The sequence below is a fragment of the Erythrolamprus reginae genome, chromosome 1 (genome assembly GCF_031021105.1).
Source record: "Erythrolamprus reginae isolate rEryReg1 chromosome 1, rEryReg1.hap1, whole genome shotgun sequence".
Lineage (NCBI taxonomy): Eukaryota > Metazoa > Chordata > Lepidosauria > Squamata > Dipsadidae > Erythrolamprus > Erythrolamprus reginae.
The window spans coordinates 82772273-82784274 of NC_091950.1; the positions used below are offsets into that span (position 1 = coordinate 82772273).

Sequence of the window (12002 nt, forward strand, 5' to 3'; positions counted from 1 at the left end):
TAACTCCAAGTAAATCAAACTTCTGTGAAATCAGATTGTCCGCTTAGAAGCAACACTGATTGACAATCAATTCCACATGCTGTTGTGCGCATTCAACTTTGTACAGAACAAAGTATTCAATGAGAATATTTCATTCATTCAGATCTAGGATGAGTTATTTGGGTGTTCCCTTTATTTTTTGAGCAGTATACTTTAATTGAAATTAGAAATTAACCAAACTCTTTGGAAATATGGAAGGGAGACGGGGGGAGGGGGACAACAACATCTGCACATATGTATATGCGTGTATCTCTCTGTGTGTGTGTTTGTGTGTGTGTTCCTCAAAGAAAATAATATTGATGTTGGCTGTATAGGAGAGAACGTCAGTACTCAAGCTGCAGCAGTGAGGAATCTCCAGGGACATGTGAAATGTTGAACTTTAATAGCAGTGCAAATGGCCAGCTTAAAGTACACAAAGGAAAATGTATAGGTAAGCTGAGCATCATTATATTAGAAATGCAAATATAGATTGTGTAGGTTTGTCCATTTCATTCAAGGCAAGAACATATGTACCTATATAGGCTTTGTGAAAGAACAGCCCCTACTTTTTGTGATCCAGTGCTTGACGGTTCAGAGGGTCCAGTCCATTCATTTTTTTAACTTTAAGCATAGGCCAAAAAGGCTGTGGTTTTTCCACCAAATGGAATCTCCACTGGGTATGGAATATCTGTGTCTATGCACGTAAAACCCTAGGTCAGTGACGGCCAACCTTTTTTCCCTCGGGCAGCGAAAGTGTGCATGTGTACACTATCATGCATCTGTGCATGCCCACACTCACAATTCAATGCTCCCCATGCCCCACTCCCTCTGCGCAGTCATGCGTGATCCCCCCATGGCTCCCCACGCATGCGTGCATGACCCCCTGATCCCCTCTTTCCCAACTTCCGGTGGCCCTGGGAAGGGCACCCTCTGGAGGCCTGAAATTCCCTGTTTCCTGACTTCCGGTTGGCCCGATAGGCCCATTTTCTGTCCTCCCCAGGCTGCAGATGCTTTCTTGGAGCTTGTGCAGGGCAAAAATGCCCCCCCCCCCGGCCTGAGGCACTTCGGAGGCCAAAAATCTTTCTCAGAGCCTCCATGCCAACTGAAAATCAGTTGGCCAGTTCACACATGCATGCTGATCTGAACTAGGGGAATAGAATAGAATAGAATAGAATTTTATTGGCCAAGTGTGATTGGACACACAAGGAATTAGTCTTGGTGCAGATGCTCTTAGCGTACGTAAAAGAAAAATATACATTTGGTATCATGTGGTACAACACTTAATGATTGTCATGGGGGTCAAATAAGCAATGAAGAAACAATATTAATAAAAATCTTAGGATACAAGCAACAAGTTACAGTCATACAGTCCTAAGTGGGAGGAAAAGGATGATAGGAATGATGAGAAAAAAATAGTAGAAATAGAAGTGCAGATTTAGTAAAAAGTCTGACAGTGTTGAGGGAATTATTTGTTTAGTAGAGTGATGGCGTTTGGGAAAAACTGTTCTTGTGTCTAATTGTCTTGGTGTGCAGTGCTCTGTATTGACGTTTTGAGGGTAGGAGTTGAAACATTTTGTGTCCAGAATGTGAGGGGTCAGTAAATATTTTCCCCACCCTCTTTTTGACTCGTGCAATATACAGGTCCGCAATGGAAGGCAGGTTGGCAGCAATTGCTTTTTCTGCAGTAATGGCTTGTGTGCTGGCAGATAGGGCTCTGCGTGCCATTAGGGCCCTAGGCTGTGGCTAAGTTTCTCGTTATTCTGCTGAAGCAATAAGCTACTTTTGAAGTTGAATAATAATATGGCTTTTATGGTAGTAAAAATTGTGGGAATGAATTTATGGTCAACAAAAGGAGAAAGGGCATACCAAAATGGAAGTAATGTCTAATTTAATATGAACGTGGAATCTGTAGAATGCCTGCATTAATAATTGATATCTTTATCTTTATTTATCTAAAGGCAAAGATGAAGAACTTGGTAAATCAATCTACAATGCTTTAGATATTTGTTCTGGCAACTTTGTCCAAGTGCATGAATGGGTACTTCAGTGGCAAAAGAAGATGGGGAAATTTCTCACGACTCAAGAAAAGGAAAAAGTTGAAAAGTGTAAAAAACAGGTAATAGTTTTTGTGTGTGTGTGTTATATTTAGTATTGTGGCCCCTTTGATTATTGCTATTTGAAAATCATAATGTGGCACCTGAGATGTACTGTATAAGAAAGCACTGAATGAACTCAATCTGTATAGTCTGGAGGACAGAAGGAAAAGGGGGGACATGATCGAAACATTTAAATATGTTAAAGGGTTAAATAAGGTCCAGGAGGGAAGTGTTTTTAATAGGAAAGTGAACACAAGAACAAGGGGACACAATCTGAAGTTAGTTGGGGGAAAGATCAAAAGCAACATGAGAAAATATTATTATACTGAAAGAGTAGTAGATCCTTGGAACAAACTTCCAGCAGACGTGGTTGGTAAATCCACAGTAACTGAATTTAAACATGCCTGGGATAAACATATATCCATCCTAAGATAAAATACAGGAAATAGTATAAGGGCAGACTAGATGGACCATGAGGTCTTTTTCTGCTCTCAATCTTGTATGTTTCTATGTTTCTATTTATTAAATATAGGAAGAAAGATAATTTTTCTCCAATCTGTGTGCCTATAGATCCCATGATTCTGTGAGAATTCAGAGCACAAGTGAGAGACATTGGATTGAGCAGGGTTAACATAAATTTCCAGGACAAATCTGTAGGCATGTCATTTTAATCATTAGGATTTTGCATGCTGGGAAAATGATTCAGAAGCAGTGATTTGCACTCAGACTAATATGTCCACATGCTATCACTCTGCTATTCATTAATAGTAATCTGTTTGTCTTCTGGCTTCCAAGTCAGTATGCTTCAAGAAAGCGACTCATTAGTTCAAACTCTTTCAAAGAGGCCATGCTTGCTTCCTCTGAATAATTTGCATAGCTTGCATAGCCCTAAAGGTCATCACCATAATCCTTTCTTTCCATGATTCAGTTCTTAATGAAATGTTCTGTGCAAAAGCAGAAAAAAAATAGGTTGGCTATATGTTTAAAATCTTACAGGTGTCTTTTATCTAGCTTCCTCACTTGATTGGGGTTCAGTTGACCAGATTTCAATGCTTTGTACAAAAAATATCTTGAGTAAGCATATTCCTTCCATAATTCAATACTAATTGAAATGCTTGTTTCATTTCAACAGATACAGGGAGCAGAAACAGAATTCAGTTCTCTGATGAAGTTAAACCATCCTAACATAGTGCATTACCTATCTATGACCTTTAAAGAGCACAGTGACTCAATTGTAGTACACATATTGGTGGAACACATCAATGGATCCAGTCTTTCTGTGTACTTGGACCGAAACATCCCGCTTCCCGTTGATCAGTTGCGTCATTACACATCTCAGCTTTTGTCGGCTCTTGACTATTTACATAGTAATTCAGTGGTCCACAAAGTTTTGAGTGCATCCAGCATTCTGGTAGATACTGAAGGAAACATCAAGATGACGGACTACAGTATTTCCAAACGATTAGCAGAAATCTGTAAGGAGGATGTTTTTGAGCAAACCAAAGTTCGATTTAGCGAGGATGCCTTACCCAACAAACCAGGGAAAAAAGGAGATGTATGGAGATTGGGTTTGGTGTTGCTTGCTCTCAGCCAAGGATGGCTAACCAAGGAATATCCAATCACAATTCCAAGTGATTTGCCCGATGACTTTCAAGACTTTTTGAAAAAGTATGTAAATAACCCATAACGTTTAACCATTATTGAACATAATAACACATATTTATAATTTAGGATACAGGTGGGAATCTTAACAATTTAAATAATGTAATAATTGCTCTTTGTGATTTTTAACACGATTCAAGGATTGCAAACTAAGATAATTATTTAGATGTGCAAGTGGAATTTATGCATATAGGAATATGGTGGGTTGTCATTTTTTAAGTTATTTCCCTATTAGCTGAAGACAATAAAAAGCATGCATTACTCTAAAATGAAATGTTGGTAAATAATTAAAAGTATTTTACACATTATATTGATTTGACAGTGCCCTGTTAACTAATTTGTGATGGGTGAATTGTTAGTTTTGGTTCTACAGTACACTTAATTTTTTTCCATTAGATTTTTTCCTTTTTTATTTTTTTATTGGCAATAGCAATAGCAGTAGCATTTAGACTTATATTCCACTTCACAGTGCTTTTACAGCCCTCTCTAAGTGGCTTACAGAATCAGCATATTGCCCCCAACAATCCGGGTCCTGATTTTACCCACCTTGGAAGGATGGAAGGCTGAATCAACCTTGAGCCGGTGGTGAGATTTGAATTGCTGAACTACAGTTAGCATTTAGCTGAAGTAGCCTGCAGAGCTGCACTCTAACCACTGCACCACCCTGGCCAGCTACTTATCTATTTTTCTTTGTTTACATTTCTTTATATTGGATATTTTTTACTCTATTTTTTTTCCCTTGGAAAGATATAAGCTGTGCATATGTGCTTCTATACTATGAGATGTAGCCCAACGTAATATTTTTGTTAGTTTTACAGGACATAAATGGCGTCGGGCCCAGAAGAAGTAGATTCTTATGAAATAGAAAAATATAATCCTAAACTTTTATGGCTATTCTAAGGTCAAGAAGATGCTTCACAAATGTTTTGCATGCCTGATTTTACCTTGACTGTGGATCAGATTATTATGTCTAGGATTTTAATCAAATTGTAGGTCCTTTATTAGACCAGAATACTATCCACCTAATTTTTTGTAGATAAGAAATATTCCAAACATTTGCTGTAATTTAATTTGGAGGATGTAGAGCAGCTTTAAAGTTCTTTCTGATAATACACTTTTTAAATTGGTGGTAAGAGGGATTTTGATTTTGACTGTGTTTTGGTACATTGAACTTTAATTAAATAGTTCAATGCATATAATATTGGGACGTAAGATCATATCCCAACTAGTAGAACAAATAGTGATTTCTTTTCCTTGCATGGTATTTATCAGGTGCATCTGATTAATGTTTTAATGTTTCATATTGTTACTTTTATTGATTGTAAACAACGTAAAGTTGCCACTAGGTTGAGATGCATGATATTTATCTATCATCTATCTATCTATCTATCTATCTATCTATCTATCTATCTATCTATCTATCTATCTATCTATCTATCTATCTAATTAATTGGATTTGTATGCCGCCCCTCTCCGAGGACTCGGGGAGGCTCACAGCATATACAAGAAACAATAATAAACAATCCAGTTAATAATACATTAAAAAACAATCCTAAAAATTCTACTTTAAAAAAACTTCCATTAACCATTCATTCGACAATCATACTAAAAATAGTTTTATAAATAAATACAAGTGTCAGACTGTAAATTCATAGCAATCAACGTATGTTTTGGATTATATGTAATTTCTGTCCATGTCTTCACATCCTTTACATTGTGCTCTGGAAGGAGAATTATTTTATCCAGTGGTTTCTGATCTGCTGACAGAAAACTGTACATAAAACCTGGGATTTTTAAAATCCTAAAGTGTGATTTAGACAATATCTGAAAAAAGTTGTGTGATTTGGCATTATTGTCTAACTTTATTTTTTTAGGACGTTGCCACCTAATTCTTCTTATTGCAAAAATTACATATTTCTGTATTAAGAGAAATTGATTAAGGAAAACATTTTACTTCTTACTTAGTGATTTTCCTTCAGTAAGATCTGAGGCAGTGTCTCCCAAGATTTCAACCCTTGAAGAGCACAAGGCTATGAAGGCTATATGGGTAGTCCTCAACCTATGACACAATTGAGCCCAAAATTTCTGTTGTTAAGTTAGATATCTGTTAAATAAACTTTGCCCTGTTTTACAACATTTCTTGCCACAGTTGTTAAGTGAATCACTGCAGTTGTTGAGTTAATAACCCAACAGTTAAATGAATCTGAGGCTTCCCCTCAGAAAGTTGTAAAAGGTGATCACATGACTCTGGGGCATAGCATCCATCATAAGTATGAGCCAGTTGCCAAGTATGTGAATTGTGATCACAAGACCTCGGGGATGTTGCAAAAGTTCTAACTGTGAAAAACGGTCATAAATCACTTTTTCCAGTGCTGCTGTAACTTTAAATGGTCACTAATGAACTGTTGCAAGTTGAGGACTATCTACATTTACATTTTGTAGCTTTAATTACAAAAATTTCAAAGATTTATGTAGTTACAACCTAAATAGCAATATTAACCTCTATCTGTCTGGATCACATTCAGGTGTGTTTGCTTGGAAGATAAAGAAAGATGGAGTCCTCAGCAGCTACTCCAGCATAGTTTTATAAATCCACCCCAAGTAAAAGCATCCATATTGGAAGAAAGCCCAGATGGTAAATATTTCAATGTGTCTAATGTGTCAGCTTTTTAGGTAAACATAACCGTGATTTAAAACTGCATGGGCATATACATTGTTTTAAGAGAATTGCATATCTAAATAAAAAATGCCTGTCAAAATATTGAGGTGGCTTTCTGGTTTTGGTAGACGTTTATTTAAATAATTTAAATAATAAGCTGTCAGACTGGAGAGCTTCAAGGCAGGATTAGACAGATTCATGGATGCCAAGTGTATTGCGGTTATTGAAACGGATGTCCAAGTGCCACCTCTATATTGGTTGAGGCAGGCAGGATTCCCTTGAGTACCATTTGTTGGGGGGTCAAGGGAAAGTATTTTGCTTTCTCTTTCTGCTCAAGATACCCATGTACAATTGGTGGGCCACTGTGTGACACAGAATGCTGGGCTCGATGGGCTTTGGCCTGATTCAGCATGGCTCTTCTTATGTTCTTTTGTTCAATAGGCAATAAAATATTTATGACTGAATGGTCACAAAATGTTCCTATTTATATTTTTGATGTAAATATCCTCATATGATGAGTCCTAGGCTTCCCTTGGGCTTGAAAGCTGGCTGGGTGACTTTGAGGCACCTGCCAATACAACTTTACAACAATAAAGCACTCTAGACTGCAATCCAGGAGAGGCTTTAATCTCCCACACTGAGGGTCACACCAGCTTTTGTTAGTTTTAAATATCAGGTTGTATACAAATCATTTCACTTTTTATTATATATATATATATATATATTTAATTTCAGATTCATCACCAATAGATGATATTGAAACTGTTATTTCTAGCAGTCAGATTGCCAGTGATGTTCATGTCACAGAAACACAGAGGCAACTTTCCCGTTATTACAATGAATTTGAAGAACTACAGCTGCTTGGAAAAGGAGCCTTTGGAGCAGTCATCAAGGTAAAGCAGTGTTCCGCACAAAACAAATTTTACTCTGTAGAATCGCTTTGATGTATGTGTGTAAGTGTGTTGGTGCAGTGTTTTAAATGCAGTACTGCAGGCTACTTCTGCTGACTGCCAGCTGCCAGCAGTTCGATTCTCACTAGGCTCAAGGTTGACTCAGACTTCCATTCTAGGTCAGCAAAATAAGGACCCAGATTGTTGGGGGCAAAATGCTGATTCTGTAAAACCTCTTAGAGAGGGCTGTAAAGCGGTGTGTAAGTCTAAGCGCTATTGCTGTTGCTAAATAAAACAGGGATTGTATAACAAATGCTGTGCAAAGAATAAAGAGAAAAAAAATAGAATATATTTCGGGTGAGCGGGTGCCCAGAAGGAATTTATTTTCTTTTACCTTTCCTTCTTACGTTTCTTCTATTCCTATATCTCTTCTATTCTTTCATTGATATGTTCTATTACTATATCTTCTTTTCTATTATCTCTTAAATATATTTTACTATGAGTATCTCCTTTATAACCTTCATCATGTATTTTACTATGTGTATATAGATATATACCCACTAAAACCCTCATTGTGTATTAGACAAAATAAATAAATAAAATAAATTGTTTTTTATATTATCTCCACTGAATCGTCTGTCTTGTAATATTTTTCAACTGGCAGGTCCAGAACAAACTCGATGGCTGCTGTTACGCTGTGAAGCGCATTCGTATAAATCCCACAAGCAAGCAGTTTCGTAGAATCAAAGGGGAAGTAACGCTTTTGTCGCGGCTAAACCATGAGAACATCGTGCGATATTACAACGCCTGGATAGAGAAATATGAGGGCCCTCTGCTTAATAATTCTGAATCAGAAAGCTCCGAGGAGAAGAAAGTAGCGGAGAAGCTGGCTGAGAATGGGAAAGGTGACCAGGCGTTTGTGGATGACATAGAAGCAAATGCCCCTCCTCCTATCCTGAACAGTTCGGTAGAGTGGAGCACCTCCTGTGAAAGATCAACCAGTGCCCGGTTCAGTGGAGCTGATCAGGAATCCAGTGATGATGATGATGACGACGACGATGATGAAGGGGAAGGAGTCTTCTCACAATCTTTCTTGTAAGCAGGAATATTTCGTTTCTCTGCTTTCCTTTTGCTTGTTTACTGTACAGTGTTCCCTCGATTTTTGCGGGTTCGAACTTCGTGAATAGCCTATACCACGGTTTTTCAAAAAATATTAATTAAAAAATACTTTGCGGTTTTTTTTCCTATACCACGGTTTTTCCCACCCGATGACGTCATACATCATCTCCAAACCTTCGTCTGCCATTGCTGATTGGCCGAAATCTCGGCCGATCAGCATTTTTATCGCAAAAAAAATAATTATTGTTAATAAATAATTATGTTTATAAATAGCAGGATCACTAAGTGTCTTATTCAACTGTGAGTACCAGTAATAATAGTGAGTAAATGGTTGTTAAGGGAATGGGAAATGGTAATTTAGGGGTTTAAAGTGTTAAGGGATGGCTTGTGATACTGTTCATAGCCAAAAATGGTGTATTTACTTCCGCATCTCTACTTTGCGGAAATTCAACTTTCGCGGGCGGTCTCAGAACGCATCCCCCGCAAAAATCGAGGGAACACTGTATATTGATTTGGTTGCTCATTCATAGAAGGGATTAGTTTACTTGGTGCTTGGAATCTAGTAGAAGCAGCTGTGAAAAGGGAAGATGACTTTTGCTTATTCTTATTCCCTAGACCTCCTACCTGCAGGAGCCTTCTACTTTTCAGAGATTACCTGCTAGAAAGTTAAATGCAACATCTTCCTGCAGATATGAATGTATACTTATTATTTATGTACCATTATTTACACGTTCAGAGTAAGAAAACTAGAATGTGGCAGGTGCAGAAGTTTTGACATCCTTTGAATTACAGCTTTCCAAAGCTTCCTTTGGTAGAAGTAACGTTTTCCAAAAATTCTCTGTAGCCAGCAAAGAGTCTGTTTATTCTTTGCTTTTGGAATTTTTTCCCTTGCTTTTCCTTGCAGTTCTAGTTCAGAAATATTCTTCGGTTTGCTTGGATGCACTGCATGTATTCAGTTTCCTCATAAATTTTCAGTAATGGAAATGGCATGGAATCTCTAAAAGCCATTCCAAAATCTTTATCTTTCTTTAAATACTTCATGGTTTATATGTTTCATATTGTTGCCGGGCTGAAATACCCAGTTTCTTTTCAGCTTCCGTTTCTTCACTGAAAATTGGAAATCAGCTTGAAAAACATCATTACTTGGAACTGCAAAATGGATGGCTGCAAATTTTGTCCCTATTATGTTTACTATTTTCTTAATTGAATCCATAAAATTTGGAAATAAGTACGGGCTCAAATCTGCAGAAAGATATTGTCTTTCATTTATTTGTTTATTTCCCACCTTTATTATCTTTGATAAATAACTCAAAGTGACTAATGCTTCTTTCTCCACAACAATCATCCTGTGAGGTGAGTTGGGCTGAGAGAGAGAGTGATTGGCACAAAGTCCAGCTTTCCTGTTGGACTAGAACTCACAATCTCTTGGTTTCTAGCCTTTAAGCACTAGACCAGGGTTGTCAAACTTGCAATGACGTGTTGTTGTCATGTGATGTATTGCAACTTTTTTCTCCTTTGCTAAATTGGGGGTGGGCGTGGCCAGCGCGTGACAGATCCGGCCCATCAAGCACGCGTTTGACACCCATGTTGGCTGTCCACTGCAGTGTTTCCCAACCTTGGCAACTTGAAGATATTTGGACTTCAACTCCCAGAATTCCCCAGCCAGCAAATGCTGGCTGAGGAATTCTGGGAGTTGAAGTCCAGATATCTTCAAGTTGCCAAGGTTGGGAAACACTAATTTACTGTGTTAAGTTTGTGTAATTGAAACATGCATCCTAACTAGCGGTGCTTAAACCGTACAGCACCTGAAAAGGAAAATAAACCATATTTTAGGATTTTAGCTTGTGAGATGAGATGAGATGCAATAATCTTTATTGTCAGTTGTTATTTTAATATGATTATACATTGCATTTAATTAAGTAGGTCATCTCTATTCTTGTGTACAGGGTAATTAAAACAATAAAAACTCAATTAAATTAATAAACTAGAATTAAGTATCACAGCAATAGATTTTTTTTAATTTAATGAATTGCCATTAAACACACCTCTGTGGAACATGTGAGGATAAAATTAAAAAGTACCATCTGCAAAGACTTGGATATTTAAAAGCTCTTGTTTCTTGATTTAGGCCAGCAGCAGATTCTGAAAGTGATATCATTTTTGATCATGAAGAAGACAATAGTAGAAATCAGATGATGGTAAATATTCTATTGAAAATACATCTTGAAGCCCTTTCTTCCAAATCAAAAGCTTATGTTGCTGTTCACTTTATTGATAAAGAATATTTATATATAGCATCATGATGTAGTGATGGATACTAGAATACAAATAAAACAGGTTTATTTGGCATTTCGGCACATTTGGCATGTCTTTCATTTTAAATGAAATAAATGTTATCAGTGGATTTATGGACTGATTAAATATATGTAGTGAAGAATTAGATTTGCTTATATTATACCTCTGTATTTTGTGATCTAGGATGAAGACTACAAGGAAAAATATAGTTCTAATGAAGAAAATAAAACATCAGTGATTCAGACTGTGCACCATCTTTATATTCAGGTTGGAAATTATTTATTTAGTACAGCCAGAATAAGTTTATTCAAAATAAAACGAACATTTTCTGTTTCTGAGATAGAAGTAACATTACAGTCAATATCCAGAATCAGAAGCCATCTAAGAAATAAGTGAGAAGTAATATTTTTCAGCCTTAGGAATTTTAGAAGCAAACAATTTATGATTTCAAAGCATGCTTAAAATAGCAAAATCTCCCTCGGCTCAAGCTCAGCTCCTAATAACTACATGGATAGATGCATGTTCTTTTCAATATGGACATGAGATGTTGTGTTACCCAATTTGGACCTTAAAACTGGGATTTTCAACTCTAGGTTAAAGCTTTGTGGTTTCCTGATTGTCTCCCCTCCATGTATTAATCTCATCAGCTTCTTAAGGTCAGCCAGATACTGCCCCTGCTGTGGGAAAAGAACAGGTCTACCTGTTGCATCTGGTGAGAGAAATAATCCACAAGCAGAACTGGTGTTTGTTTGTTTGTTTGTTTGTTTGTTCGTTCATTCATTCAATTTTTATGCCGCCCTTCTCCTTAGACTCAGGGCAGCTTACAACATTTTAACAATAGTACTTTTTAACAGAGCCACCATATTGCCCCCATAATCCGGGTTAAAAGCTTTGGCTGATCTTCAAAACAAACCACTTTGTATTATATTTTCTTCATCCCATCGCATGAAAAATTCAGAATTGCTGTATCTGGGTTAATGAAATATTGTGTAGCTTTGAAAAGGGTAATGGCTACCATGACTGTGTGTTATACACCCTTAGAATTGATCAAACAATATAAGTATGCAGAAGCATTCTTATGAATCACATAAACTTTTTTCTTCTTAGCATAACAAGGTGAAAAGGCATTGATTTCTTTGAAGGTCTGCTTTTTTTCCCAGTGAGGCAGCTAAGCAAATGAAATTTGGGCAAATAAATCTGTAGTTTTCTGTCTTTGACTCTTTTCATAGTCTGCCCTCAAAAAAAGAATTAAATTTAGCCAGG

General features: G+C 37.0%; 1 protein-coding gene across 1 annotated transcript in view; it reads left to right on the forward strand.

The window, feature by feature from the left end:
- Window positions 1-12002, forward strand: part of EIF2AK4 (eukaryotic translation initiation factor 2 alpha kinase 4) — a 63329-nt gene that overhangs the window by 18758 nt on the left and 32569 nt on the right. The window contains exons 7-14 of the mRNA XM_070756632.1: window positions 354-469; window positions 1977-2134; window positions 3247-3782; window positions 6302-6411; window positions 7171-7328; window positions 7990-8420; window positions 10573-10642; window positions 10923-11006. Coding sequence (XP_070612733.1) covers window positions 354-469; window positions 1977-2134; window positions 3247-3782; window positions 6302-6411; window positions 7171-7328; window positions 7990-8420; window positions 10573-10642; window positions 10923-11006 — 1663 coding nt within the window. The remainder of the gene's footprint in view (window positions 1-353; window positions 470-1976; window positions 2135-3246; window positions 3783-6301; window positions 6412-7170; window positions 7329-7989; window positions 8421-10572; window positions 10643-10922; window positions 11007-12002) is intronic.